The 23,052-nt window shown below is 57.8% G+C and overlaps 9 protein-coding genes and 1 non-coding gene across 10 annotated transcripts; 5 read left to right on the top strand and 5 right to left on the bottom strand.

Annotated features, from left to right (window-relative positions):
- Window positions 1–270: 270 nt before the first annotated feature.
- On the bottom strand, window positions 271–2,720 carry TRAVEDRAFT_174745 (MFS general substrate transporter). Its single transcript, XM_008046061.1, has 10 exons — window positions 2,456–2,720; window positions 2,148–2,296; window positions 2,076–2,091; window positions 1,868–2,016; window positions 1,748–1,806; window positions 1,597–1,681; window positions 931–1,544; window positions 851–877; window positions 595–788; window positions 271–525 (listed from the first exon to the last, which is right to left on the bottom strand). The coding sequence occupies exons 1-10, from the start codon at window positions 2,627–2,629 to the stop codon at window positions 346–348; spliced, it is 1,647 nt and encodes a 548-aa protein (XP_008044252.1). The 5' UTR covers window positions 2,630–2,720; the 3' UTR covers window positions 271–345.
- A 109-nt stretch (window positions 2,721–2,829) lies between these two features.
- TRAVEDRAFT_t249 lies at window positions 2,830–2,901 on the top strand. The gene has a single exon. It is a non-coding gene; the product is annotated as a tRNA-Glu (tRNA).
- A 1,943-nt stretch (window positions 2,902–4,844) lies between these two features.
- TRAVEDRAFT_31816 (uncharacterized protein) lies at window positions 4,845–5,421 on the bottom strand. Its single transcript, XM_008045843.1, has 3 exons — window positions 5,166–5,421; window positions 5,030–5,107; window positions 4,845–4,970 (listed from the first exon to the last, which is right to left on the bottom strand). The coding sequence occupies exons 1-2, from the start codon at window positions 5,290–5,292 to the stop codon at window positions 5,067–5,069; spliced, it is 168 nt and encodes a 55-aa protein (XP_008044034.1). The 5' UTR covers window positions 5,293–5,421; the 3' UTR covers window positions 4,845–4,970; window positions 5,030–5,066.
- Window positions 5,422–8,110: 2,689 nt separating this feature from the next.
- On the top strand, window positions 8,111–8,857 carry TRAVEDRAFT_134713 (uncharacterized protein; the record flags this gene model as incomplete). The annotated part of the gene is made up of 2 exons (XM_008046060.1): window positions 8,111–8,319; window positions 8,365–8,857. 2 exons carry the CDS (start codon window positions 8,111–8,113, stop codon window positions 8,855–8,857), a joined length of 702 nt encoding a protein of 233 aa, XP_008044251.1.
- A 2,078-nt stretch (window positions 8,858–10,935) lies between these two features.
- On the bottom strand, window positions 10,936–12,945 carry TRAVEDRAFT_61072 (zinc metalloprotease). The gene is made up of 8 exons (XM_008046059.1): window positions 12,753–12,945; window positions 12,449–12,689; window positions 12,111–12,364; window positions 11,847–12,054; window positions 11,716–11,785; window positions 11,472–11,659; window positions 11,214–11,416; window positions 10,936–11,145 (listed from the first exon to the last, which is right to left on the bottom strand). Exons 1-8 carry the CDS (start codon window positions 12,896–12,898, stop codon window positions 11,025–11,027), a joined length of 1,431 nt encoding a protein of 476 aa, XP_008044250.1. The 5' UTR covers window positions 12,899–12,945; the 3' UTR covers window positions 10,936–11,024.
- A 1,096-nt stretch (window positions 12,946–14,041) lies between these two features.
- Window positions 14,042–15,109, top strand: TRAVEDRAFT_53118 (uncharacterized protein; the record flags this gene model as incomplete). Its single annotated transcript, XM_008046058.1, has 7 exons — window positions 14,042–14,087; window positions 14,135–14,185; window positions 14,247–14,427; window positions 14,486–14,564; window positions 14,613–14,762; window positions 14,816–14,866; window positions 14,981–15,109. 7 exons carry the CDS (start codon window positions 14,042–14,044, stop codon window positions 15,107–15,109), a joined length of 687 nt encoding a protein of 228 aa, XP_008044249.1.
- Window positions 15,110–16,375: 1,266 nt separating this feature from the next.
- On the top strand, window positions 16,376–17,449 carry TRAVEDRAFT_40365 (uncharacterized protein; the record flags this gene model as incomplete). Its single annotated transcript, XM_008045887.1, has 4 exons — window positions 16,376–16,467; window positions 16,589–16,934; window positions 16,997–17,360; window positions 17,418–17,449. The coding sequence occupies 4 exons, from the start codon at window positions 16,376–16,378 to the stop codon at window positions 17,447–17,449; spliced, it is 834 nt and encodes a 277-aa protein (XP_008044078.1).
- Window positions 17,450–17,571: 122 nt separating this feature from the next.
- TRAVEDRAFT_31815 (uncharacterized protein) lies at window positions 17,572–18,366 on the bottom strand. Its single transcript, XM_008045842.1, has 2 exons — window positions 18,166–18,366; window positions 17,572–18,106 (listed from the first exon to the last, which is right to left on the bottom strand). Exons 1-2 carry the CDS (start codon window positions 18,293–18,295, stop codon window positions 17,625–17,627), a joined length of 612 nt encoding a protein of 203 aa, XP_008044033.1. The 5' UTR covers window positions 18,296–18,366; the 3' UTR covers window positions 17,572–17,624.
- Window positions 18,367–19,319: 953 nt separating this feature from the next.
- TRAVEDRAFT_174735 (uncharacterized protein) lies at window positions 19,320–20,672 on the top strand (the record flags this gene model as incomplete). The annotated part of the gene is made up of 5 exons (XM_008046057.1): window positions 19,320–19,380; window positions 19,448–19,731; window positions 19,816–19,891; window positions 19,966–20,306; window positions 20,379–20,672. 5 exons carry the CDS (start codon window positions 19,320–19,322, stop codon window positions 20,577–20,579), a joined length of 963 nt encoding a protein of 320 aa, XP_008044248.1. The 3' UTR covers window positions 20,580–20,672.
- Window positions 20,673–21,241: 569 nt separating this feature from the next.
- TRAVEDRAFT_53114 (uncharacterized protein) lies at window positions 21,242–22,503 on the bottom strand (the record flags this gene model as incomplete). The annotated part of the gene is made up of 5 exons (XM_008046056.1): window positions 21,242–21,466; window positions 21,524–21,852; window positions 21,915–21,990; window positions 22,055–22,347; window positions 22,434–22,503. The coding sequence occupies 5 exons, from the start codon at window positions 22,501–22,503 to the stop codon at window positions 21,242–21,244; spliced, it is 993 nt and encodes a 330-aa protein (XP_008044247.1).
- Window positions 22,504–23,052: the final 549 nt, after the last annotated feature.

Genomic DNA, 23,052 nt, shown 5'->3' with positions numbered 1-23,052 from the left:
TCAAGAAGCCGCGCAGACGCAGCGCAATGGAAAGGCGTTCCATGCAAACGTCTCGTCTGCCTTCGCGATCCGCGGGGATCCCGCGAACGTCCAACACTGCAGCGAAGTAGAAGAAGCAAGGCACAGGAGTCAAACGCCAAGAGCCCTGGACCTTGCGCATCACAGCCAGAAGCTCGCAAAGGCAATAAACGGCTTTTCTGTGACCTGCAAGATCGCATCAAGCACGACCAATACGGAGTCTTTATATCTGGAAGCATTAAGCAGCACTAACTTAAAGGTGGGTGAGCACCGTCTATATATGTACAGCGCACCTCCACCGACACTCTAAAGGGCCATAGGGCGTCTTCATCCCCCCAGCTGCTTCTCCTTGATGAAGAACGACACCACGACAGTGATCGCTGAGAGCGCGACCGTGAACCAGAATGCGGCCTGCAGCCCGTCCTCGTACGCACGGATAACCTTCTCGCGCACCGCGGGCTCGAGCTGCTCCAAATACTCCAGCGACTCGCGCACCCGCCTGACGATCTGCGCCCGTGCCCTTTCTCAGCATCTCGAGCGGAATGAAGCGGAGACAGTAGACAGAGGGAGACGCACCTCGTCGACGTTCCCGCCGGAGAGACGTGCACGGAGGCTCTTGCGCAGGAAGTCCTGGGTGAGCGTCGTCCCGACCGAGAGGCCGATAACGGAGCCGAGCGAGCGGAAGAGGTAGGAGACTGCGGTCGCGATCGCCTGGTCTTCGGGTCCTGCGTTCGCGATGAGCGAGACGAGCGTGCTCGTGATGCCTGAGCCTGTGTGTGAAGGGTATACCGTGAGCAACGTGAGAACGTGCTGGAGGTGCACAAGAACGTACCGTAGCCGATGTTATTTGAGGCGGACCCTGTACTAGAAGATCAATCCAAGAACAAGGGATAACGCGACGAGTGCGCGTACCGATGATGAGCCCGAGGAGGGAGTACCTCGCCGCTCCCGTCACGAGCGCGACGGTGGTGTTCCCGATCAGCATGAGCGTGAACACCGCAATTGTGAGCACATAGTACTGTCCCGTGCTCTGCATGATGAGACCCGTCGCCAGACTGCCCGCCACACCCCCAAAGATCGTCGGGAGTAAGATGAGCCCGACATCCGACGCGCTCGCGCCGCGCACGGCCTGCAGGTACAGCGAAATATGAAAGACGAGCGTGATCGCGGCCGCACTCGAGAAGAGGTTGCATAGGTAGGACGCGAGCAGCGCGCGGTTCGCGATGATGCGCTTGGGGGCGAACGGCTCGCGTGCCCAGCGCAGCTCGACGGCCGCGAACGCGAGAATGAAGATGGCAGAGGCAGCGAGCGCCGCGGCGGTGAACCGATCGGCCCACGCAACGTTACCTCCGCGGTCGAGCCCGAGTAGGAGGGTAAAGACGGAGAGGACGAGCATGGCGGCGCCCGCAAAGTCGATGCGCGCGAGCTTCTCCCGGACGTGCCCGGTGGAGGAGCGAGGGAGCTGCAAGCCGAACGCAACCGAGAGGATCGCGAGAGTGGTCATGGGGACTTGGATGAGGAATGCCCTGTAGAATATTTGTGAAGGGAGACGACATGAGTAAGTGTAGAAGCACTGACCATCTCCAGCCAATGCTGTCGGCCAAGAAGCCGCCAAGAGGGGCACCTGTGGCCTGGCCCGCTGCAAATGCGATGTTCATGAAACCTAGGCAAGATCGTACGTTAGTCTCAGAGGGAAAGCCTTACCACTTGCAACGCCCTTCCGGCCCACCTTGCAGTGTCCCTCGCTGCCGCAATGGCGCGATATCGGACATTACTATGGAAGCGACGCTGGAACATATGTACACGGCGTCAGCATCATCGAGGCGAAATTATGGCGCTTGGGACTTACGTCGTCATACCGCCTCCGCCAATTCCTGCAAGTGCGCGAGCTGCGATAAGCTCGGTCATATTCCGCGCTAGGCCACAGAATAGACATCCGAGGGCGAAAATTGTATACGCGAAGATGAGACAGGCCTTTCTCCCGAAGATGTCGCTGAGCTATATCAAATTCAGTGAGCCTTGAAGCTTCGCTTGCGTGAGAACGTTATGCCCCCTACCTTGCCATAGAGGGGCCTGTAAAACAATGTCTTGATGAGAGTACACAATAATCCGTAAAACGATGGACCCACTGGAAACTTGTTAGAGATAGCATGTAGCCAGTCGCGATCCAACTCGTGTTTTGCAGCTGTTCGAACTGGCTACCGATAGACGCATATGTGGAAGTGACGATCGTCACATCCATCGCAACCAGAAAGACACCCAGGATCATCGGTGCCATCTGGTAAACCATATGACATGTCAACATTTCCACTAGTCAATATTGCATGGTCACTTTGATGCCGCTGGCATTGACAAGTGGCCTCCGCCCTTCCCGTAGGAAGAGACGGAGACCATCTGCTATGCTAGCATTATGATACATACTGTCGTCGACACTCACCACCGCGATCAAAGACACCTGGGGCTTAGCTGGGGCCCCATTTTCAGTGTCTGTACCGTTGGGTACCGTACGAGTGGCCACCTCATCGGTAGAGTCCGACTCGATAAGAGGCGGAGCAACACCGGGCGCCTCCTCAGCAAGCAAAGGCGTCCTCTCGGTTGCGGACGAGACCATGATTGCCCCTGTCTTGACGTCCTGTACGAGAGATTTTGATTCTGCTACTGCCACCGTCAGACGTGCAAATAATGCCCGGTCTGAGGATGCGGTTTGGGGCGAAGGCTGAAGCTGAGTAACGAAATGTCGCGTCCGCAGATAGCGTGAGCGTGCAAAAGTTGTTGTCGCGATCTGGTAAGCAAATGAGGCAATACAGGTATTCCGATATGGTGTAACGGCTAACATTACCGCCTTTCACGCGGTAGCTCGGGGTTCGATTCCCCGTATCGGAGGTTAGATAGGACATTGTGCTTTTCACTTGTTTTTGCCAGCGAACAAGCTTTCTCAGCTCCTCAGAACATGTTTCTCATCGAGCGACCGTTGGGCCTAAACCTCACCCTGATTACACTGGCGTCGTTCTGGGCTTTACAAGGAGCGAGTTTCGTATATGCGTCGCATAGAACTACTATCTCACATGTCAGCGACCAGCCTGATATCAAGAATATATACTGCCGCAACCCACCCAACTTCAAGCCAGCGAGCCAGAATTTCCGTATCCCTCTCATAACCAGCAATTTTCGATATGGCTTTCCCGTCGGACTATATCAGGTGAGCGCCCTGGACTCCTAGACAAACTCCGTGAATGAAACGCAGCTCACCAGCTTGTCCAGCGACGCTGTCCTGCTCCGGGTCTCCGCAGCGGGCGGCGAGCAACGCGCCTGTGGCTGGCACGGCCGACGCGAAAGGCGTGCAGATGGATGCTACTGCGACCACCGCGAGGACGAGGAGTCTGACATTGAGGTGGACGTGCATCTTGCCGTGCACAGAGGCTCGGAGTGATTGGTGTTGCGTTGCAGATGCTGAACCTGATCGTCTTTATACCCTCTCTGACAGACGACCGTGTCGTCCGACGCGCTGTCATATCTTTCGAAAGTCCGCAGCCCTACCCTTGGTCGCCTCAAAGCCGCCTCTACAGCGCTATCTCCTGTGTGTTTTCTGGTACCCTCGTGGCTACGACATACTTGCTGATTAACAAGTTAGCGCATACGCCCAACACTCTGAACAGCATCAGACAAATCCGCGGGGGCGCCATAATTTGGTACGAAGAATTGGAGCTTCTATCCGCACTGGCCGGACTGGTGAATGATATTTGGGCCCAGTCCCTGAGCGAAGCAGCGCCGCTGACCTGGAGACGGCAGCAACCCGTCGCGCGCGGGCAGTGCCGCTTTAACTAATAAATGAGTTGTTCTCGTCTAACTGACAGCTTTATACATCTAGGTACAGACAAAAGTTTGGGTGTGTACGGCTTCCTGTGCTTCTTCCGTTGCGTATCTCGCTCGGTAGGTCGAAAGTAGACGATTTCCCACGTGCTACACATGCAGAGTAAGGTGAGTGAGCATATCCTCAGTACAAGGCATATCGCGCACTTCATCCTTGACAGATACTCTAGAGCCAATGATTCTCCATGCGTACACCTGTGGGAACTAGACGGATAGGAGAAAGTTGGAACGTCAGCGCGCGTCCGAATCCGCATGGCTCGATGAAGGCCGCGACCTGCTCACCTGTCGGCGCACGGGGGAGTTCTTGTACAGGAACAGCGTCGACCGCGGGAAGCCCGGCGAACGCGAGCATGACCAACACGGAGGCCAGCACGGAGGTGAGCGAAAGACGTGATAGCATTGCGTCCAGAGGCCGGTGGTTCTCGGGGTTCTGGAAGGACGTCTTCGGGGCTTCTATGTGCGTCGAGCTGGATGCAGTCCGGACGTGGTGCTTCGAAGGCCGCTGATTTCTTGTTATACAGTATGCTTCTCCCTGTTTTTCAAATTTGAGGGCGTATTGCGCCCTGATAGTGGGCGCAGATGCAAGACTCATACGTGTTGCCCCGGCAGTCAAATTGTTCGCAACACTCAACGGGATGCCGTTTCAAGACGCTCGATGTGTCCTCAATGTCCAACTACAATGAACACTCACACCAACGCCGGTTGTGTCCCGTGAGGCATAGCCTATATGAGGTGCCATCAAGACGCCCATTAGCTGTTGATGTGATGTGTGCTCGAGTCGACATAAGAACTATGTCTGCGAGTATATCTCCATCGTACTTGTCACCTCCGTGTGAGCACGCATACGATATTATTCTCACCATGCGGCCATATGACCCTCCGCGAGGGACGCGGCAAAACTAACGTCAAGATGACATCCGTGCGGCCGTTGCCCAGAGGCGGACATTCCTGTGAGTCGAATGTGCAGCATGTGCAAGCTGAAATGTGCGCGATGAACACTTCCACAATACATAGGTATCCCAATACAGCAAATCCGCAAGTCAACCGGCAGGCGGACTCATTCCCGTGCAGGTAGTGTACATCTAGATCATTCATGCAAAGTTCAGCCACCATCCTGATAGACCACAAGTCGAAACCGTACCTAGTCAGCTTCTCCGTCATCCACGTTGAAGCCGCCTTCACAGCCAACAGTTCTCGATGTGGCTCGCCCGCTTCTCACCTGCCATACACATGCGCGTGTCAGTGATTATCCTCGGATGTCGACGGACGGAACTCACCAGCGACAGGCGCAGCGGCGTCGGCTTCACAAGGCGTGGGCGTAGGCGCAGCGGCCGCGAAAGGCGTGCTGAGCGCCAGGACGGCGACGACCGCGAGGATAAGCTTAGCGTTGAAGCGGAAGAGCATTGTGTAACTGTTGAGTACGGCGGCGGTGCAGTGTCGTCCGATGCCCTGCCCCTGTACAATATCTGACGCTTTATATCCCCAGGGCCCGATGCTTGATCGCAGTCCTATAGTCAGTGAGTGCGCGACCGGCCTGAAGACCCCCGCCTCTAAGCCCGGTGGAAGCTGAAAAAGTGTATCTTGTGCGCGCCGGTCATGGCCACCGCGTACGGATCACCGCGCGCAGGGAATAATACGGACGGCCCTGGGGCTGTACGTACAGCACACGCGAGCGCAGATCCGCGCGCCGATGCTGTGATAGCCCTCGGAATGTTCTTCGCGGCCTCCGAGAGTCATTGTTCGCAGCATCCGTGCATCCCCCGGACGGGCTGCCTGACATCCTGGGCGCAGCAGGCGTGTCCTGGTCCTGGAGGGCAAGGCACCATCGGCATGCTGCTCTTCTGCATCTGCTGATGAGGGGTGCGTACATGTGCAGCAACGGGGGTGCGTCTGCCGCGGGAGCGGGGAATGCATCACATCTGGCGTGTGCGTGGGAGCCGGTCGCATAGTTTGGTGGACGGGATGACCCCGAGGAGGCGCTGGCCTCGCACGCCCGGGGTACGGGGTGACGTGCGGAGCGGTGTCGGCGGTAAGTCAGACTTGGACGTTCGCACTGTGACTGCGGCGGTTAGGACGTTGTAGTAATGCATATGTGCATGACATGCCTGGCTGTGCGGTATATTTCTTGGAGCGCCCGCAGCTATCGTCGAGCAGGACGCCGCAGCATCCAGGGTGTGTTGATGCTTCTGTGATTGTCAGGGCTAGAAAGTCCGCTGCATTGCGTCCGAAGGAGATATGGAGGCATGCATGTTGATGGTCCCACGCCGAAGTGTCCGCTGCAGTCATGGTTGAGTCAACACCTCATTTCTGTGAGGTCTGGAGACCCCAATTCGGAGCCTCGGACCATACTGCAGGAACACCGGGAGTGCTCGTTGACAGCCGTGGGGTGCGCCGGGCGAAGGCAGTCCCTTCCGCCACTGGGGGCCGATCTGAGCCTCGCTGAGTGGCGGGTGGGGCGGGCAGGTGCTACCGTAACTTAGAGCTTACCTGAGAGCAATGACAACCACCGCGATGACTCCCCGTTAACGTGTGCTGCGCCTACGTTCCGGAATGACCACTGTATAACCGATCGTTTGGGCGGAGAGAATGAAGGAGCACCGTATTTCAGCGCGTCTGCACTTCAACAAAACAAGCAACGCAGAAGAATCACCGAAGACGAGAAGCAGGAGGATCTGGAAGAACTCGAGTCGAAGGTCTCGTGCGAGATCCATATTTCACATTGGAAGATGTCTTCGGACTACGGTGAATCAGCATATGAATGATGGTGATAGAAGAGAGCTGCAAATACAGACGAAGTTCGCCAGCCCACTTCAGTGCGATGTCTACAAGGGAATGAAGGTGCCGACTACAACCAGAAATCCGACCAGCCCCTTGACGTACTATTTGGCCGCCTGCGTGAGCATGATGCTATGCCTGGCCGAACTCGAGGTACTCACCCTTCCTGAGAGGTCTAGTCCCTTTGAACGTGCTTCTAGATGGATCTTTTCTGCACCGAGGAGCAAGGATGCTGAACCAAGAGATCTATCCGGGTTAACGTCGGGCAGCTTCTAATCCATGCATTTGGCAGCGGGCGAAGCGCTGTGAATAAAAGCACGAGCCTCAGTCCTCCTCGTCAACGACAAGTCGTGCCTTTCACCGCCAACTTTACCCCTCCGAAAAGATGCGCTGCTTTCAGGTTGTGGTGGACGTCGTGATGCACGCCTTTCTGGCGGCGCTCATCGGGTCGGCGACTTTGCACGCATACGCACTTCCGGCGGAAGCCGAAGGTCAGTTTCCTGTCTGAAGCTCCATGTCATGAGGGGGCATGAGCCCAAATATCGTTTCTGACCGATGATTTTCTTTAGCCGAAGTCGCGAGCCCGCACGAAGATCTGGGCTGGTTGTGATATTCTGCAAGGTCAGCTAGGTGCTCTAGATGTCTGCGAAAGCCGCTCACCTTGTGCCTTTAGTGCCCAGCAGAGCGAGTGCAGTGTACGATAGGGATAACAGACATCCGACGTGTAACATATAAGCGGGGGAGAGGAACAATATCCAGGTAGAAGGGCGAGAGTATCTGGATTGCAGAGTTCTTGCCAGTATTTGATATGCGTACCTCGGGCTGTTCTCCGCCAAAGCGCCCATGAACCCAATGTTTTCGTCCTATATCATCGGTACAGTGTTGTTGTGGTGAGATCAGGCATTTGAAATATGAGCCAGGGAGACTTGGACGAGTGATGGTGAGTGAAGAGGACGAGGAGGAGATACAAATTCGGCGCCACCGCTGTCATGTGGCTGTGCCATATGTATTTCCCCACAAAATTGATGCATACCGATCAGCCGGGCTCAACATTTGAGTCGTTCGAACCTGCGTCGATGCATCTTGCCTTTGACTTTCTTGCATCCGTTTCCTGCTGAAGCAGTATGCGATATCTATGTCAACTTGGGTCCCTTCATGCTCACAGCGAAGTCATGTATAGGGCTCACTGGGAACTCCGATATCAGGAAGCAAACGCCAGAGAAGTACCGCGATTTATTGCAGCGTCTTTGTGTAACTGTCGCGGCCACAGTGATGGTACCATGATATCCCGAGCTGGTCTTTGTTCCACTAGCAGGACACCCGTCATTTAATATCAGGTATGACTACATCACACCGCCTCCCGATTCTTTCCTCACGATATTGATGATGTAGAAGGAGGGTTCAAGAGCAGTGCATCGAGCGACGCACTCCCTGTACATTGACCTCCATGTCGTCTTTCACCTCTTTACTCCAGCTTTTAAGACGCTCCCGATGCTACAATTCGTGCTGGGATTTATCTCGGCTAATTCATACTTTCGGTGCCGTGGTCTTGGTTGTCGTGCTTGGCCTCGTCAACCTCGCCGCCGACCTTGCCTTCGTGAACCAAGCGAAGCACGTGGCGGCTATACGCGACCCCCCTCTGTCGTCCTATAGCGAGTGCATCCTCCATAACCCCCCAAGCTCAACATCTAACACTACAAGTACAGGCTTCATCGAAGACGACTACCCTCCGCGCCTACCCCTCCCGCTCGCACGGACCGCCGGCGTGCGCCTCACCCTCTCCGAGAGCGCGCGCTACGACCCCTCGCACTCCGAGTCGGTTCTCGAATGGGCATCCGCGAGCGCTGCGGGTGACACGAACATTCGCCTCGGCCCCTCCCACCGCTTCTTTAACCCCGCGTTCTCATACGAGCTCCACTGCCTGCGCGTCGTCGTCACCGCGCTGGGAGAAGACGGGCCCCTCGCGCCAGGTCGGCAGCGTGCGCATGTCGAGCGTTGTTTGAACGTGTTGCGGCAGTTCGCGTTGTGCGACGCGGATGCGACGGTCGAGCCTGTGGGGAGCTTGGAGGGCGATTTGGTTGTGGGGCGCTTTGAGGGAGAGCGGGTGTGCAAAGACTGGCGGGCGCTGTACGGGGCGATTGAGCAGAACTGGGAGGAGTGGAGACACTTTCGAGAGACGGCGGACGATGCGTGATTCCAATGTATTGTCGCTGGAGGTCTGACGTTGTATTCTTGATATTTGAAAGTCAATCAAGCTGTATCATCTCGCTCATGCGAAGCTCTCAGTGATGAAACATCGTCCAAAATTCAGACACTCAAATGACAGTGATACATATTCCCCGCAATACTACAAATTACCCCGGGAGGGGACATTTACAACGACTCAAAGCCAAGTACAACCAGAAAGATCGTGGTATATCGCCTGTTAGAGTTTCATGAGCCATAAGATGTCAAGTCTGCGACTGCTAGGGCCAGAACTTACCGTCACTTCGGCGCGTTCACTGTGACTTTACAGCCAGACCAGCTCCTCGTGGGGGACCTCAGCTGCGACAAAATATTGAAAGTAAGCACCGTACAACAGTCGAGCATCCTCGAGTCACTCACCTTCGGCCTCGGCGGGGAGCGCGTGCGGCGCGGCGACCACGGCGGTGGTGAAGAAGACCGCGAGGAGAAGGGAGGCGACGTAGAAGCGCATGATGACTATAGAAGACTTCGGGTGATGAGGTCGATGGGTGGTGATTTGGATGTTCGGACTCGAAGGAAGGAGTGGAGAAGCAATCCTGCCGGGTCCGGAGCTGAGGAACCTCGCCTCTTTATACATACGCGCCACCCCGAACCTTCACGCCTGAGGGGCCCCACAGGGCTTCCCGGAGGCAGCGTACCCCGAGCTTCTCTTCGTGATACAGAACTGGGCTGTGGAAGCACAGGCGCACCAGCAGTGCTGCCTCAGCCTTTCCAGACGTACTGACTCGGACACGAATATCTGGACTGCGATCCCGCCGCATGCTGTGCTCACGGGGACCCGTCCGTGCATCATTTCCCTCCCGCCCTGAGCTGCTGCTGCTGCTCTCTTTGACACAGAATCGCATGCCGTATGATCCAGGACTTGCGCGCTGACGCATCTTTCTCCGCACGCCCTCCCTGCGCACTCGCTCCAGCTGTTGACGCGCGGGCGCACTACCTGCCGCCCGATAGACGTGTTATAAATACTTCCGGGACGCTCTCACCATCCGGAGCCGCAGGATCACGCTTCCGGCCATCCATTCTCCAACTACAAAGTCGCTTTATCATAAGTCAGACTGACATAACAACATATCAGGCTCAGCGGAATAGCCTCTTTCGGGCCATGCAGATACAACGTTCTGTCCGCAGCAAAAAATGCGAGGCTGCCGTGAACATCGGGCTGGTGTCACCTAGCGCTAGTCAGGCGCCAGGGAATATCCCGACACTAGCACACAAACACGGGCAGCACCCTTCGGCCTCCGAGCTCCCAATCACCGCCCTGGTAGATGCCGCGGCACAGGCTGCGGAACCACATCCCGAGTCGACAATCGGGATCGTGTGCCTCGGGGGGCCCCGCTGGGACCGCAATGGATCCGCGGTTCTGCATTCTGAGCACGTTGATACATGATAGAGCCTGGAGGAGCCAGAAGTTGATGTGTTGCCGAGCACTAGCACGGAAGACAGAAGAAGACCGTCAACCGCGATCATGCACAGTGGCAGGCTTCCTGACGCATGTACGCGGCTAGAACTTGCCCCCGCATGTGTGCGGAGGCCAACTTTGCCGCGCCTGCCACGAACTGACGTATCCACGTCCTCGCGGCCGCCCCGGATACACACGGAGGCGGAGCGGCGGGGTACCAGACGTGGGACGCATCAAGCGCTACGCATGATGCCGTGAGCGTGCTGCGTACCACATCGGAAGCACGCACGAATGTTCAAGGAGTCGGCGCAGCGACAGTATTTGGCAGCGTGTCCCCGTCTCCGTCGTCGGCGACTGCAAATCGCCGTCACATTATTGGTGGACGACTCGGGTGGTAAGCTGCGTAAGAGACTCGACTAGATGGTGAGTGTTTGTGACATGAAGCCAAAAGTGGCTTGGGAATAATTGGTAACCATCGCGCAGTAACGGGCGCTTGAGTTCATGGCACGTACGACTTGCGAAAGCCCCTACAAGTAGAGCTCGGCGCGAGCAACCAACTTCTATGCGTTGACGGCAGCTGTACCGAAAAGCAGCCCTCGTTGGAGAACAATGCACGTCCCACACGATGTCCGAGAGAAACTTGCCAATAAATAGCGCCAGAGTACGTACTTGCACAAGAAAGCGCGGCCTGACTCCGGTCCTGCACATACCTCCATCCTCAGAGTTCCTTTTTCTTTTTCTCCGCCGCATTCTTTGCGGCGACCACGGAGCCCTTGGAGCTCTCCAGTGCCCTCAGGCGCTCTGTAAGCGTCGGGTGCGAGTGGTGGTACGCCGAGTACCTGTCCACACGTGCGTCAACCCTGTAACTCGCAAAACGGAGAGGGAGAGGAAGGGACGGGGAACGTACAGCCAGTCGACCCAGACGGTGGACAAGTTCTCGACGTGGAGGGCGACGAGGGCACGTGCGAGACGGTCGCCCATGTCCGCCATCTTCTCGTCGCTGAGTTGCGTCTGGAGCTCGCACGCGAAGCGGTCCGCCTGGTACTCGAACTTGCGGCTCACGGCGTTCATGAGAATGCCGACGACGGCCTCGAGCGGCGTCAGCAGCATCTGCCACATTGTTAACCTGGACGGTTCAGGTGAGTGTGTGCTTCGCGCTACGCACCTGGTAGAGCAGGAAGGCGACGATGGTCGGGGGCTTCACGGCGACTGAGGCCGGGAAGTCGAACGCACGCAGGAGCGGCGGGGCGCGAAGGAACGCGGGGAAGAGCGCGAGGATCGTGAAAATGTGGATCTGCGACAGGAGCAGCAACTGAGAGGGGTGCATGTAGTACCAGTGGCCGAGCTCGTGTGCTGTAGATAGCACGCGTCAGACACAAATGACCGCTAGATGAGAAGAACGCATGTACCGAGGACTGCCTCCACTTCCTCAGGCTTGCTCTGCTTTATGAGTGTGTCGAAGATGACGATGTGCTTGTTCTGTGGATGCATGCGTCAATCCAGTGCAAAATAAGCAGCATATATGCAGGTCGAAGCGTACCCCGGGAAGACCAAAGAAGTATGCATTACTGTGCGAGCTACGCTTCGATCCGTCGATTTCGTACAGGTGTTTGAGCGGGAAGTTGAGCTTCACAGCGAGTTCCTCAATACGAGAGCGGAGCTCGCCAGCCGGGAGCGGTGAGAGCTTGTTGAACAGCGGTTGGATGACCGTGGGGTACAACACGACCATCGAGAGCTGGAAGATGAGGCTATTGAGACGGTACTATGAGTGACGTTTGCTGAACTGGATGTCGAAAAGCCATACAGGAAAGCCATGAGCCAGGGCACGAAACGGTTGCCCGCCCACTTGAACACGGAGAGGAATCCGGCAAGGAAGGGCGCGCCGATGGCAAGACCGATTGCCCAGCTCTTGATCAGGTCGGTGACAAAGAGAGAGCGCGTGGACTTGTTGAAACCATGCTTCTCTTCGAGAACGAAGGTCTGGTAGTAGGACAGCGGGAGAGACGGGAGACTAGATACGAAAAACAGCGTGAACGCGAAGGCTATTGATTGCAAAATCTGCAAGGACAATCTATGAGCTATGGCACCACGAATGAAGGACTTGGGAAAAGCCGGCTCGCAATGGGAATTCACGCAACGTACCTCGTATTCCGGACCGTAACCCAAGAGTGCAGTAATGTTGCCGCCAATCTTCCAGGACCATGCCATGAGACCATATTGCAAGAAGGCCGAGTCAACGACCTGCTTGTAAAGGCCCGAAACCAAGGAGAACTTCGCCTTGTCCTTTCCGTACGTCTGAGACTTCACGAAGGTGTCCGGCTTGAAGTGTTCAGCGAGAACGGGTGGGGGCTCCGTCTTCGAGTAGAGCGGGAATTGGCGCAACCTAAGTTCAGGCGATGCGCGGGTAAGCCACAGCGCATTCAATTCATAGATTTAAGACGCATACAAGAGGTAGGACTCGAACAGGCAGACGCTCCATGAGCACACTTGGAGGTAGAATTTCCAGTTGACTGTGTCCGTTGCGACCCACGCCAGACGCGCCTGGACCGCGTCCAGCCCAGCGTTGAGTAGATCCAAAGCGTTTCCGAGCATGTTCAGCGCGGCACCATGCACGACGAGCGCGAGTGTGAGAGGTCGACGTGGAACGCGGAGAAGGAGGATGTGCGCGCCAACTTGTTCGGGGACGCGTCGCTGGCATGCACCGGAAGCCGGCCCGGTGAGCCGCAACTAGTCAACTCCGAGCCTTGGAGGGGGTGCACCGTGCAGTGGCTTTTTCTTCTGTTCCCTCATCGACTCTGCAGCCAAGCCCGCGCCTCGATATCATTTGGTCTTTCTATGTCTAGCTGGCTGGCGCAGGATATACTCTTCCAGATGATCTTCAACGCGTGCGGATCGCTGTAGCTTCCCCCGGATACTCAACAGCTTCAACAATCAAATGGACATACACCGACATATGCAAGATTGCAAAAGTTCTTCTGGGGCCGACGCAATGTCAACCTGGGCATGTAGAAAATACTGGCATGGCGGAAACCTGGCGGTGTATGACATGGTGGCCTTTCGTAAGTCGGCACTGCAGGACCTCTGATCATCCTACAGACCCTTTCCCTGTGAACCACTTTAGGACCATTTGTTCCAGATAGCTCGATCGCCCTCCACATACCATTACGGTCCATATTATACCCAGGGGCCCTATACAGCCCTTTGTGGACATCGCACAAAGCCTCAAACATCACATTTTCGCTGACATGCGGAACTCGCCCGGATGCACAAACGGACGATTATAACGTACATAACGAAGCAGACTGGATAACAACAAACGCTCAGCTTTCCCCACCGTTCGTCCGTACCACGCGTACGAGCGGCCGTATATGGGCTGCTCCAGAGCCTCCAATGGTCGGGACACTGACCATGGCCTGTTCAGCCTCGGAGGTCCAATTTGGTCCGAACCGTGTTTAGCGTGCCCCCTCTTCTCGCTGCACCTCTCGCGTAACGCTGCGGATTGTACGAGATAAAGGGGAGTCTGTTGAACTCGAATCATCAGGCTGACAGACCACATTCCTGACGGAAGTCGACCATCCGGTTCTGCTATGGACGATGCTTCTGACCTGCCTATTCTCTTGTTGATGGCATCTCGGCGAACTTGATAAGACGCGGATCCTAACTGGTACTCACCTCGCCGCCCTCTTACCTGGTCTCTTCTGGCAAGCTTCCCTCTCACTGGCACCTTCGAAAGCTATGGCCACATCCAATGTCACATTCGAGCGTGTCGAGAGCCCCACAGGTAAAGGCAGCACTCAAATACCGTGAATTCAATCTCACGCCTCTTAGAAAGCTTGGCGGAAGAAGCCACTCAAGTGTTCGCCGGACTCATGGTAGCAGGTAGGAGTATGCTCCGCATAGATCGCTGGCGTCGCTACCTACTGACCTTGGCTGGTTGTAGACCCCGCCGCGATCGCGCTCGTCGGCGGCGACATGAGCCTTCTCCCATCCTTGGGCGGCGTTATGCTCCGCGCCCTCGCTCTCACTCCCGGAATAGCTGACCTATTCATCGCGCGGGACGAGACTGGCGCCCTCGTCGGCTACACCCTGTTCTCCCTCCCGGGGCAGCTCATTCTTTCAACGTCAGCGGTCCTACACCCGGGACTTCTCATCCTCTGCGCTGACAGAGCCTCCTTGCAGTCCGGAACAGCAGAAGCACGGTCTCTTTGAATTCATGGGCAAGCTCTCACCCGAGGGGCAGAAGTACTATCCTGATGTCGTAAGTGCCTCTCCCGCGTGAACGTCTGCCTGCTAACAATACACGCAGATGGCGAAGGAGGTCCCGAAAGCCAACGACGAGGCGCTCGGCATCGCCGAGGCCGAACGTAACACCTATTGGTGCAACTTCGCGATGGTCCGCGAGGACTATCAGGGCAAGGGTGTCGCGAAAGCGCTCTTCGAGCTCGCGACCAAAGAGGTGCGCTCCGTCCCACCCGTCCTTGTCTTCCATGTCTCACGTACCCCCTTCAGGCTGCCAAGACAGGGGTTACGATGGCGCTGACCACGACCAACATCCGCAACGTAAGTCTCCGCGCTCCTCGCCGGGCCCCTTTTCCGCGCGCCCCTGGGCCCCCGGCGCAATTGTGGCACCGCGGCGCGGCCCATGTCCGGATGCTCATCCATCTTCTTTTCCAGGTCCCCATCTATGAGAAGCTCGGATTCACGCTCTGCGGGCATAAGGTAATGCCATCGCCGTGGGTCGACTGGCCGCTCTGGTTCTTCAAGAAGGAGACCGCGGTCCCGGCCACAGAAGCCGAAGCATAGATATGCAAATGAGGTGCCTCGGAAGGGAAACCAAACAAGTGTTGGTGTATCAATGTAAGAGCGAAAGTCCACTTATCGGTTCACGTGTGCGTCCTGTCTGTCATGAGGAGTGCGCGATCCCAATGGAGAGGATCTAGAAAATCATCCATTGCAGGTGCGAGCCGAGCTCGGTCTTGGACGGTGTGTGCACGCATGCACCTTCGTCCGAGGTGCCTGCAGTGTGAGAACGCGCGTTTGCGATCAGCGCGGTGCTCAGACAGAACTTTGGCTTGTTCAGGGAGGAAGCTTGAAGAACCCCTGGCCGAGGATCAGAACTTGCGCACATTGTCGACGAGGCTGTTGTCGGTCCATCCCACACAATATTCAGATCAATATCCGAATTGTTGAATATCTTTGTTGCAGGCCCGAAATCCATCTACCGACGCTGTGTGCGCCATCATCTCACTTCAAGTGGCCCTCGCATGCTCCCATGGCACATTGGCCACAAAAATGTATACGCACGTCCCTTAAACCTCGGTGATGCCTCGTGCCCTGCCCTCTCACGCACGACACATACTTATCAGCAATCCGACATCAATCAGAGAAGTCGAAGCAGCTGCTCCTCAGCGCACAGGAGGACACGTCCCGATCTCGCCTGACGCCGTGACGGCCATGTCCAGTCTCCTGCCCGCCGCCACGAAGCTCCGCCCCCGCGCGTCCAATGCCGGCAGCATCACCGCGCAGGATCCTGTGGCGACAATGCAGCATTGCCCCATGCAGCTGTGCAGGCGTGAACCTTCGTGGCGCGCCCACGCTCAACGCCCACGCCCACGCTCCGTCACGAGGCCCGGCGAAAACATCTGACAGTGACAGTGACCGCGCGCAAGCGAGGAGACGCAACCGCTCCTCCCAGGCTGGTGTCCGACTCGGATCTCCGCAATCCATATTCCGCATCTCCATTGCCCGCCCATGCGAATACAGGGCTCCTCGTCCCCGCCAGAAGCCCCGAAGTTCTGTCCGGCCGGCGAGCCCGGCGCATCTCACTCTCCCCATCTTCTCGCGAGGCGAGAGGCGAAGAGGCTGCAGGGCCCGGCGCCGGCGAGCCTGAGCGCGACCAAAGGGACCGGGCACGCCCGCAGAAAGGCGGGGCAGGATCAGGAGGGCGCTGCACCCGCAGCCTTCCCTGTGAGATAAACTGCGAGGATCCCGTCGTCGTGCCTCGTATTGTATGCACATACTACCCGGCACCAGGCGACGACACGCTTGAACGTGAACGCTGACCCACCGATGCCCCGCCACGACGCCGAGTACGAGGTGCTCCTGTCCGAGGACGTTGACGCCTCGGAGGGGTCGCAGTCGCCCCCACCGACAGGTGAGCGGTCAACGTCACCTTACGGCTCGCCCGCCTTCTCCCAATTCTGACTGTGCACCCCCGTCTCCCCCAGGCCGTCTAAGTTCAGAGAAGACATGGCTTCCTAGCCTGCGCACACCTTCCACCAGCACGTCCCCGCTCGCCCTCTGGCTTGGGGCCCTCGTCCTCGTAATCGCCGCGACGGACCTCGCCGCGGTCGCCTACACCGCGCGCCTCGCGCGCACCGTGTTCGCGCCAAAGGACTTCGCCGCGCGCCTCGAGTACGCAAGCCCGTACATCGGCCTGGACGAGCTGTACGCGTCGGGCCAGGCGAACGCGTCCGTGCTGGAGCCGATCACGATCCGCCCGCGCATCGCCGCGCAGGTGTTCGTGCAAGAGCCCGACCGGCCCGCCCCGCGCGGCGAGCACGACTACTGGCACGAGACGTACGGGCGGATGTCGCCCAACGAACGACGCCTGCGCGTCAGCCCCGACGTGAGTCCCCTTCGCATCCTTGCCACGAGACACCAGCGGGGACTGATATGGACGGAATGCAGGTGCACACGATCATCCAGTTCCGCGCAATCGACTTCGGGATGGAGGACTGCCGGCTCGTGCTCACGCTCCCCGCGCTCGGCGAGACCCTCGAGGCGGGCGCGTCGCTCTCCATGACGCCCGGCTCGCGCATCGAGCTCTTCCACCTCGCGGCCCCACGGCCCATCGACGTGCAGGCGCTCACGTACCGCTCGCGGCCCCGCGCGCAGGGCAGCGTTGGGTCGGTCGTCGTGGACGGGAAGGGGGGCGACGTGGAGTTTTACAAGTTCCCGTGTAAGTGGAGCTCGCTGCACGCGTTCGAGGTGCAGTGTGTGGAGGGCACGGAGTGCGCGCTGGACGTGTGGTCGAGCCATAACACGACGTATGGTGAGTGGGAGTTGATGGCGATGTGCGAATGTGGACGCTGACGGACTGCGTGCGCAGGTGTGAACATGGTTCAGTATCAGACGATTTAAAGACGTAGAAGGATAGGGAAGGAGGTTTGGCTCACCCCTTCTCATACGCGCAGATTTTTGAGGGACCGTACAAAGCCTCGAGCGTCGTACGCGCACTGGCACTCTGTATCTGGTATTGCACAAGAAATTACAGACTTGTCATTTCACCTTCTAGTTGCGATCCCGTCCATACATGTTACGCGGCCATCTGCGCCTTGAACCCCAACCAATCCTGCCACTGGCTCCACATCGTCCCATAGAATGCCTCCACATCCATGCACTCCCTCTCGCCCCCCACACGCTCCGCGGTGTAGTTGCGCGCGAACGCATCGCCCGGCTCGAGCGAGAAGTCCGCCGCGCACAGCGTCTGCTCGCGCATGAAGGTCAGGCAGTGCTCGGCGTGGTGCAGCGCGGCGCCCGTGGGCACCCCGGGGGCGTCGAGCGAGGCGCGGAGGCTGCGGAGGCAGTGCTGCTGGTGCGTGAGCGCGACGACGAAGAAGCGGTTGTTCGGGCCCATGTGCACGTTCCCGTGGTCGTCCGCGGTCGACGTCCAGAGCCACTCGAGGGACGCCTCGGGCGCGCGGATGTCGTAGCGCACGCTCTCCTCGATGGACATCAGGACGTGGGGGCGCGCGTTGAGGAGGGGCATGCGCTCGGGGACGTCATCCTCGATCCAAGCTGCCAAGGTAATGTCGATAAATATATTTCGCTAGAGCTGTGACCTGGGAAGAACTCACTGTAGTGGGATAATGGCGGTGGCCTCCGAGCGAAGAGTTTCCGCGCGTCCTCGACGAAGGAGTAGTCGATGGCGACGTTGAGGACGCCGAGCGCGACGAGCAAGCACAGAGCCAGCAAACGAGATATCATCGGAGCGGGTGGGTGCTTCTGTCACCGGTACATGTGTGTTTTTCTGGAGGCGCGCTGCCAGTCCAGCGCGGGTGCAGCGGGAGATGATGGTGGGAGGCCGGAACGTCTGCCCGGGGAAATTGCTTCCGCGGCGGACGTGACACAGTCACCTGTACGTACACAACTGTCACAAATCTTAGATCTCTCAGATCCCATCATTTCTGGTTCAGAAAAGGGAATTTGTACCTGACCGGCCATTAAAGTTCGAGGTCCGAGGCCGAGCGGTGATTTTGCGGGGAACGCGGGTTTCCTCCCGTCCGCCAGCTTTACGGCGCACAGACCAGATAAACCGATGGAATCGCCATCTTTTACGCCTTGGCTGCGACACGGAAACCTCCCGACCGCAAGGAGCTGAGACCTTGCTGAGATGAGTCCGACGTCTTGTTCTTGCCGACATCCAGACAGTCCTGAGTGCTTGGAGGGCTCGTTCCTGACTCATGGCTACCCACCACGGTATCACCCCGTTGATGAAGATGATAGAAGTGCGGAGACTCTCATTTTACAGTTCCAACATTCGTGATACAAACGGCACGAGGCGCTGTACCACGGGACGAGCTTGTCGGCGGAACTATGCGGATGCCGTGAGGCTTCGAGCTTCAAGCCAGTCAATAGCTACTCTGGGTCCCAGGCACGCTCCCCCAGTGGGACATCGTAGCGTCTCTCCACGTCGTGGTATGTGGTGCTCACTTCACGCCCCTCGTCACCTACTTGTCGCTCACAACGTCAAATCCTGCTATCAATAGCGTGCTACGCCGCGGATCCGCTGTCTAACGACCACTGGCGTTAAGGAACAGACAAGACACATCGGATCACCATTTGTGCTGGTGGCGACTCTCTAGGGCTCAACATTCAGGCACGTACTCGTCCAGCCTCCAGCACTAGCCGTTATTGATCAACGCTCTGGTCCGTTATAAAGTAGTTGTGACTGTTCCGCCGTGCTTCTCTGTCGTACCTTCCGTCCTCCAACCGGCTTCCAACTCGCACCATGTCGTCCCTCTTCCAGAATGCGTACTACCTCGCCATCAACTTCAATGCGATCCTTTATGGTCTGTACCTCTCACGAACACCCCGATCCGCATGCACGACCATGTGCTCACCATGTCTGTTTGGCAGGCGTGGAACTCGTGTTGTACGGAATGACGATGAACGCCCTCGTGAACCACCGCAAGCAGTGGACGCGGACGGACAAGTTCTACATGGCGTTCAGCACCGCGCTGCTCGTCCTCATCACCATCTACATGTCCACCGAAGCCGTCTTCGGACAGGAGATGTGGATAGTGCATGCCGACTCGCCCGGGGGCTCGCTCGAGTTCCTCATCGAGAACGCGGACATCTGGTACCAGACGATGTGCACGACGGCATCTGTGATCCTCAACCTGTTCAGCGATGCGCTCCTCGTAAGCTTTTTTTCTCCGCTCGCAGTGGCATCCTGCGCCACTCCCGCTGTCGCGCGGAGCTGAATGGGAAACCTTGCCTGGCAGATCTACCGGATGTACGTCGTCTGGACGAGCTATCGCGTGATCTTTTTCCCGTGCTTCCTATACGTCGCCACCATCGGTGCGCCGTCCTTCCTCCTGTCTCCGTCCGACGCCACTTGCTCACGCGCGCCCTGCTCTTTCCCCTTCTGGCAGGCCTCGGCATCATCGAGCTGTACGCGTCCGGCAAGCCAAACGCAGACTTCTTCGTCGGGACGGCGCAGCAGCTCGGCGTCGCGTACTACACGACGACCATCGCGCTGAACATCATCGCGACGGGCGTGATCACCGCGCGGCTCGCGCACCTCGGGCGCGCGCTCGAGGCCGCGCGGAACACGCAGGACCGCGGGCGCAGCGCGCGCCGCTACACGGGCACGCTGCCCATCGTCGTCGAGTCTGCGCTGCCGTACTCCATGGCCGGCTTCGCGTTCCTCGTCGCGTATGGGCTCCAGAGCGACATCTCGATCCTGTTTGGCGCGTTCTACGGCATGTTCACGGTGCGTGCGCAGAGCTGTGTCTCGGCTTTAGGCGGTTTAGGTATGGGACTGACCCTGGTTGTGGTGATATAGTGCATCTCCCCGCAGCTCATCGTGTTGCGCGTTGTGACCGGGCAGGCGTGGACGAAGGACCAGACGGCACAGTCCGTGTCCGCGCTGGAGTTCGAGAACCTGGGTGCGAGCCGCGCGGCTGCGACGACTACGGTGGTGCCAGAAGAGGGTACATCGACGATGGACCACAAGTCCCTGAACTCGGTGCAGGAGATGGCATGAGGGACCGGGCCTGTTGCTGTACGATCATGACGACGAAAATGCTCTTACGGCCCTGCGATGATCCTAACCTATGGCTTCGACGTTTGACTTGCTATTGTTGCTTTGGGCTCGGTGTGGAGCATTCGTTGTGCTCATACGCCTTGTACTTCTGTTACTTACCCAGCTGTTGTAATGAATGATGTCTGCTCTGCTGCTCGTCCGATTTGCCGTCCAGTGGTCTTGAACTGTCATCTGCACATCAATAATACCCATGCAGGGCCAAGGTCATACAGTTTCTCAGCTACCGTCCATTGATGTGACCTCGGGTCGACCGGTGATACGGCCTTCAGGCTTTCAAAAATGGGCCACACATTCTGAAAGAATTCGCGGGAATGGCAAGGCGTGCTTAGGAGCACACCGTAATCCCTTTCTTTGACCTGCTCGCACTATCCAAGCCCATTATGTGATGGTAGACAGTACAAATCCATTGAGGTAACGAACGACACAGTTAACCCGAAGTAATACAGGACAACATGCAACAAAAGCGTGCGCGCTGCGACGGGCGAACAAGGAACGTGATAAAATCAGCCTAGATCTAATAGCACAACAACAGAACACCAGCCACTCTTGAGTCCATCCTTTTAACTTAACGAAATAAATGCTAAACACCGCGGCATGTCCGCTTAGACTTTGCTGTCGCCGCCAAAGTCGGGCGAGGACGACGTCGCGATGCTCTTGAGCGCGATGCCCGTGCCCTCGCTGCGGTACGTGAAACGCGTCGTGGACGCGCCCGCGGACGTCGACGGGCCTGACACGAAACGCGCCGAGCCGACGCTCGAGTCCGCCGCCTCACGCGTCCAGCCACGCCCCATGAGCACACGCAGGATGATCATCTGGGGCGACACGCACTGTAAACTCGCGAGTCAGCGCGCACACATGAGGAGACACAAGACGCAGAAACATACGGTGAACATGACGTAGACAGAGAGGAAGAAGATCGAGTACGGGCTGTTGAGGCCGAGCGTGACGACGTACGCGATGCCGAAGAGCGTGTAGGGCAGCATGGACTCGATGATGAGCGACGCCGCGCCGGTGTACGTGCGCGAGACGTCGCGCCCGAGCGTCGCCTCCATGCGGCGCGCGACGAACAGGATGCGCCCGCAGATGAGCGCGGAGCACGTCACGTTTAGCCCGATGACGACCGTCGAGTACGAGAGCGCGATGTCCGCGGCCTTGCCCAGGAAGAAGTCCGAGTTCGGCGTGCCGGAGACGTAGCATGTCAGAATGCCGAGGGCTGGGAAGAGAGAGGGGTGATCAGGGAAGGGGCGTGGGGGAATGAGAAGAGAACGCACACACCTGCAGATGCAAGGTACAGGATGCCGGGGAAGACGATCACCCGCCAGTCGCTCCAGACGACGAAGGTGCGGTACATCTACACAGACATGCAAAGCCCGTCAGTCTATGATTGCCTGGAGTGTCAGCGCTAGAGGACGTACCAGAAGACCGTCGCTCATCAGGTTGAGCACGATGGACGCGGCGCTGCCAAGCGTCTGGTACCACACCGCGGCGTTGTCCGCGAGGTACTGGCCCGAGCCGCCCGGATAGTCCGCGTTCACGATCCACATCTCCTCGCCGAACACAGACTGCACGGCGACGTAGATGGTGATCATGGCGAGGAGACCCGTGCTCAGCGACAAGAAGAGCCGGTCGCTGCGCTTGCCCCCGGTCCCGCCGCGGCGGTTCTGCAGGATGAGCCCCACGCTCGCGAAGTACAGCACGAGTTCAACGCCTGTGGGTGCATGGGGGCGCGTGGATCAGCGCCGATCGCGCGGGAAAGCGGGTAGGTGGGAAGGGAAGGCGAGAAGGCGAACGCACCATAGAGGATGGTGTTGAAGTTGTTCCCGATGTAGTACGCGTTTTGGAAGATGGCGTTCGGGTCGGACATGGTGGCTCCTTCGGTGTGGACTGCGAAGTTCCGGGAGACAGAGCTGCTTCGTCCTTTATCAATGTACCACGGTCGCGCGAGCGGAGGCCCCACTCGCGTGGGACGGGAGCAGTATACTCATACTGTACCTACCTCCCGAGCCCCTCGGGGAAGGCGGAATCTGATTGAAGGTCACGGACCGGAGTCTGATGGTCGGCGTCGGAGTACAGATGGAGAGTGTTGAGCGCTGATGGACATGCCCGTTATGTTTGATTGTCAACATTGATAGAGACGTCTGACCACCTTGAGCGGCATGGGAAGTATCGCTGCCAGTGGACTGTGCTGGCTGATGTCAGACGCAATCGCAACGCCGACATTGAGCAGGTCACACAGCGGGCTGCGTCAATCTTCCTGGATGATTCTTCTGATAACGTAGTGCTCTGAAGGGTGTCAGTCAAAAAGTGTCAGATAAGCAGGGATTCGGAGCTCTAGAGGAAACCGCACTAGGACCATATTGAGAGTCATGAGGCACCGGAGCCTTTGTGCTTAGTTGGGACCCCGACATGCTGC

Source organism: Trametes versicolor, assembly GCF_000271585.1.
Source record: "Trametes versicolor FP-101664 SS1 unplaced genomic scaffold TRAVEscaffold_13, whole genome shotgun sequence".
Classification (NCBI taxonomy): domain Eukaryota; kingdom Fungi; phylum Basidiomycota; class Agaricomycetes; order Polyporales; family Polyporaceae; genus Trametes; species Trametes versicolor.
The sequence above is the reverse complement of the archived record's forward strand: the minus strand, read 5'-3'. Positions and strand labels throughout refer to the sequence as shown.

What these genes read in the sequence shown, in the direction of transcription:
- TRAVEDRAFT_174745 (XM_008046061.1), bottom strand. Translation starts at nt 2,629, where the DNA reads ATGGTCTCGTCCGCAACCGAGAGGACGCCTTTGCTTGCTGAGGAGGCG. An exon ending in GCAGCGAGGGACACTGCAAG is followed by an intron (nt 1,682 to 1,747) that starts GTGGGCCGGAAG and finishes GATCTTGCCTAG; the next exon opens with GTTTCATGAACATCGCATTT. An exon ending in GACAGCATTGGCTGGAGATG is followed by an intron (nt 1,545 to 1,596) that starts GTCAGTGCTTCT and finishes AATATTCTACAG; the next exon opens with GGCATTCCTCATCCAAGTCC.
- TRAVEDRAFT_31815 (XM_008045842.1), bottom strand. Translation starts at nt 18,295, where the DNA reads ATGATATCTCGTTTGCTGGCTCTGTGCTTGCTCGTCGCGCTCGGCGTC. An exon ending in ACCGCCATTATCCCACTACA is followed by an intron (nt 18,107 to 18,165) that starts GTGAGTTCTTCC and finishes TTACCTTGGCAG; the next exon opens with CTTGGATCGAGGATGACGTC.
- TRAVEDRAFT_31816 (XM_008045843.1), bottom strand. Translation starts at nt 5,292, where the DNA reads ATGCTCTTCCGCTTCAACGCTAAGCTTATCCTCGCGGTCGTCGCCGTC. An exon ending in CGCCGCTGCGCCTGTCGCTG is followed by an intron (nt 5,108 to 5,165) that starts GTGAGTTCCGTC and finishes TGTGTATGGCAG; the next exon opens with GTGAGAAGCGGGCGAGCCAC.
- TRAVEDRAFT_61072 (XM_008046059.1), bottom strand. Translation starts at nt 12,898, where the DNA reads ATGCTCGGAAACGCTTTGGATCTACTCAACGCTGGGCTGGACGCGGTC. An exon ending in ACTTCTTTGGTCTTCCCGGG is followed by an intron (nt 11,786 to 11,846) that starts GTACGCTTCGAC and finishes ATGCATCCACAG; the next exon opens with AACAAGCACATCGTCATCTT. An exon ending in ACCGTCTGGGTCGACTGGCT is followed by an intron (nt 11,146 to 11,213) that starts GTACGTTCCCCG and finishes ACGTGTGGACAG; the next exon opens with GTACTCGGCGTACCACCACT.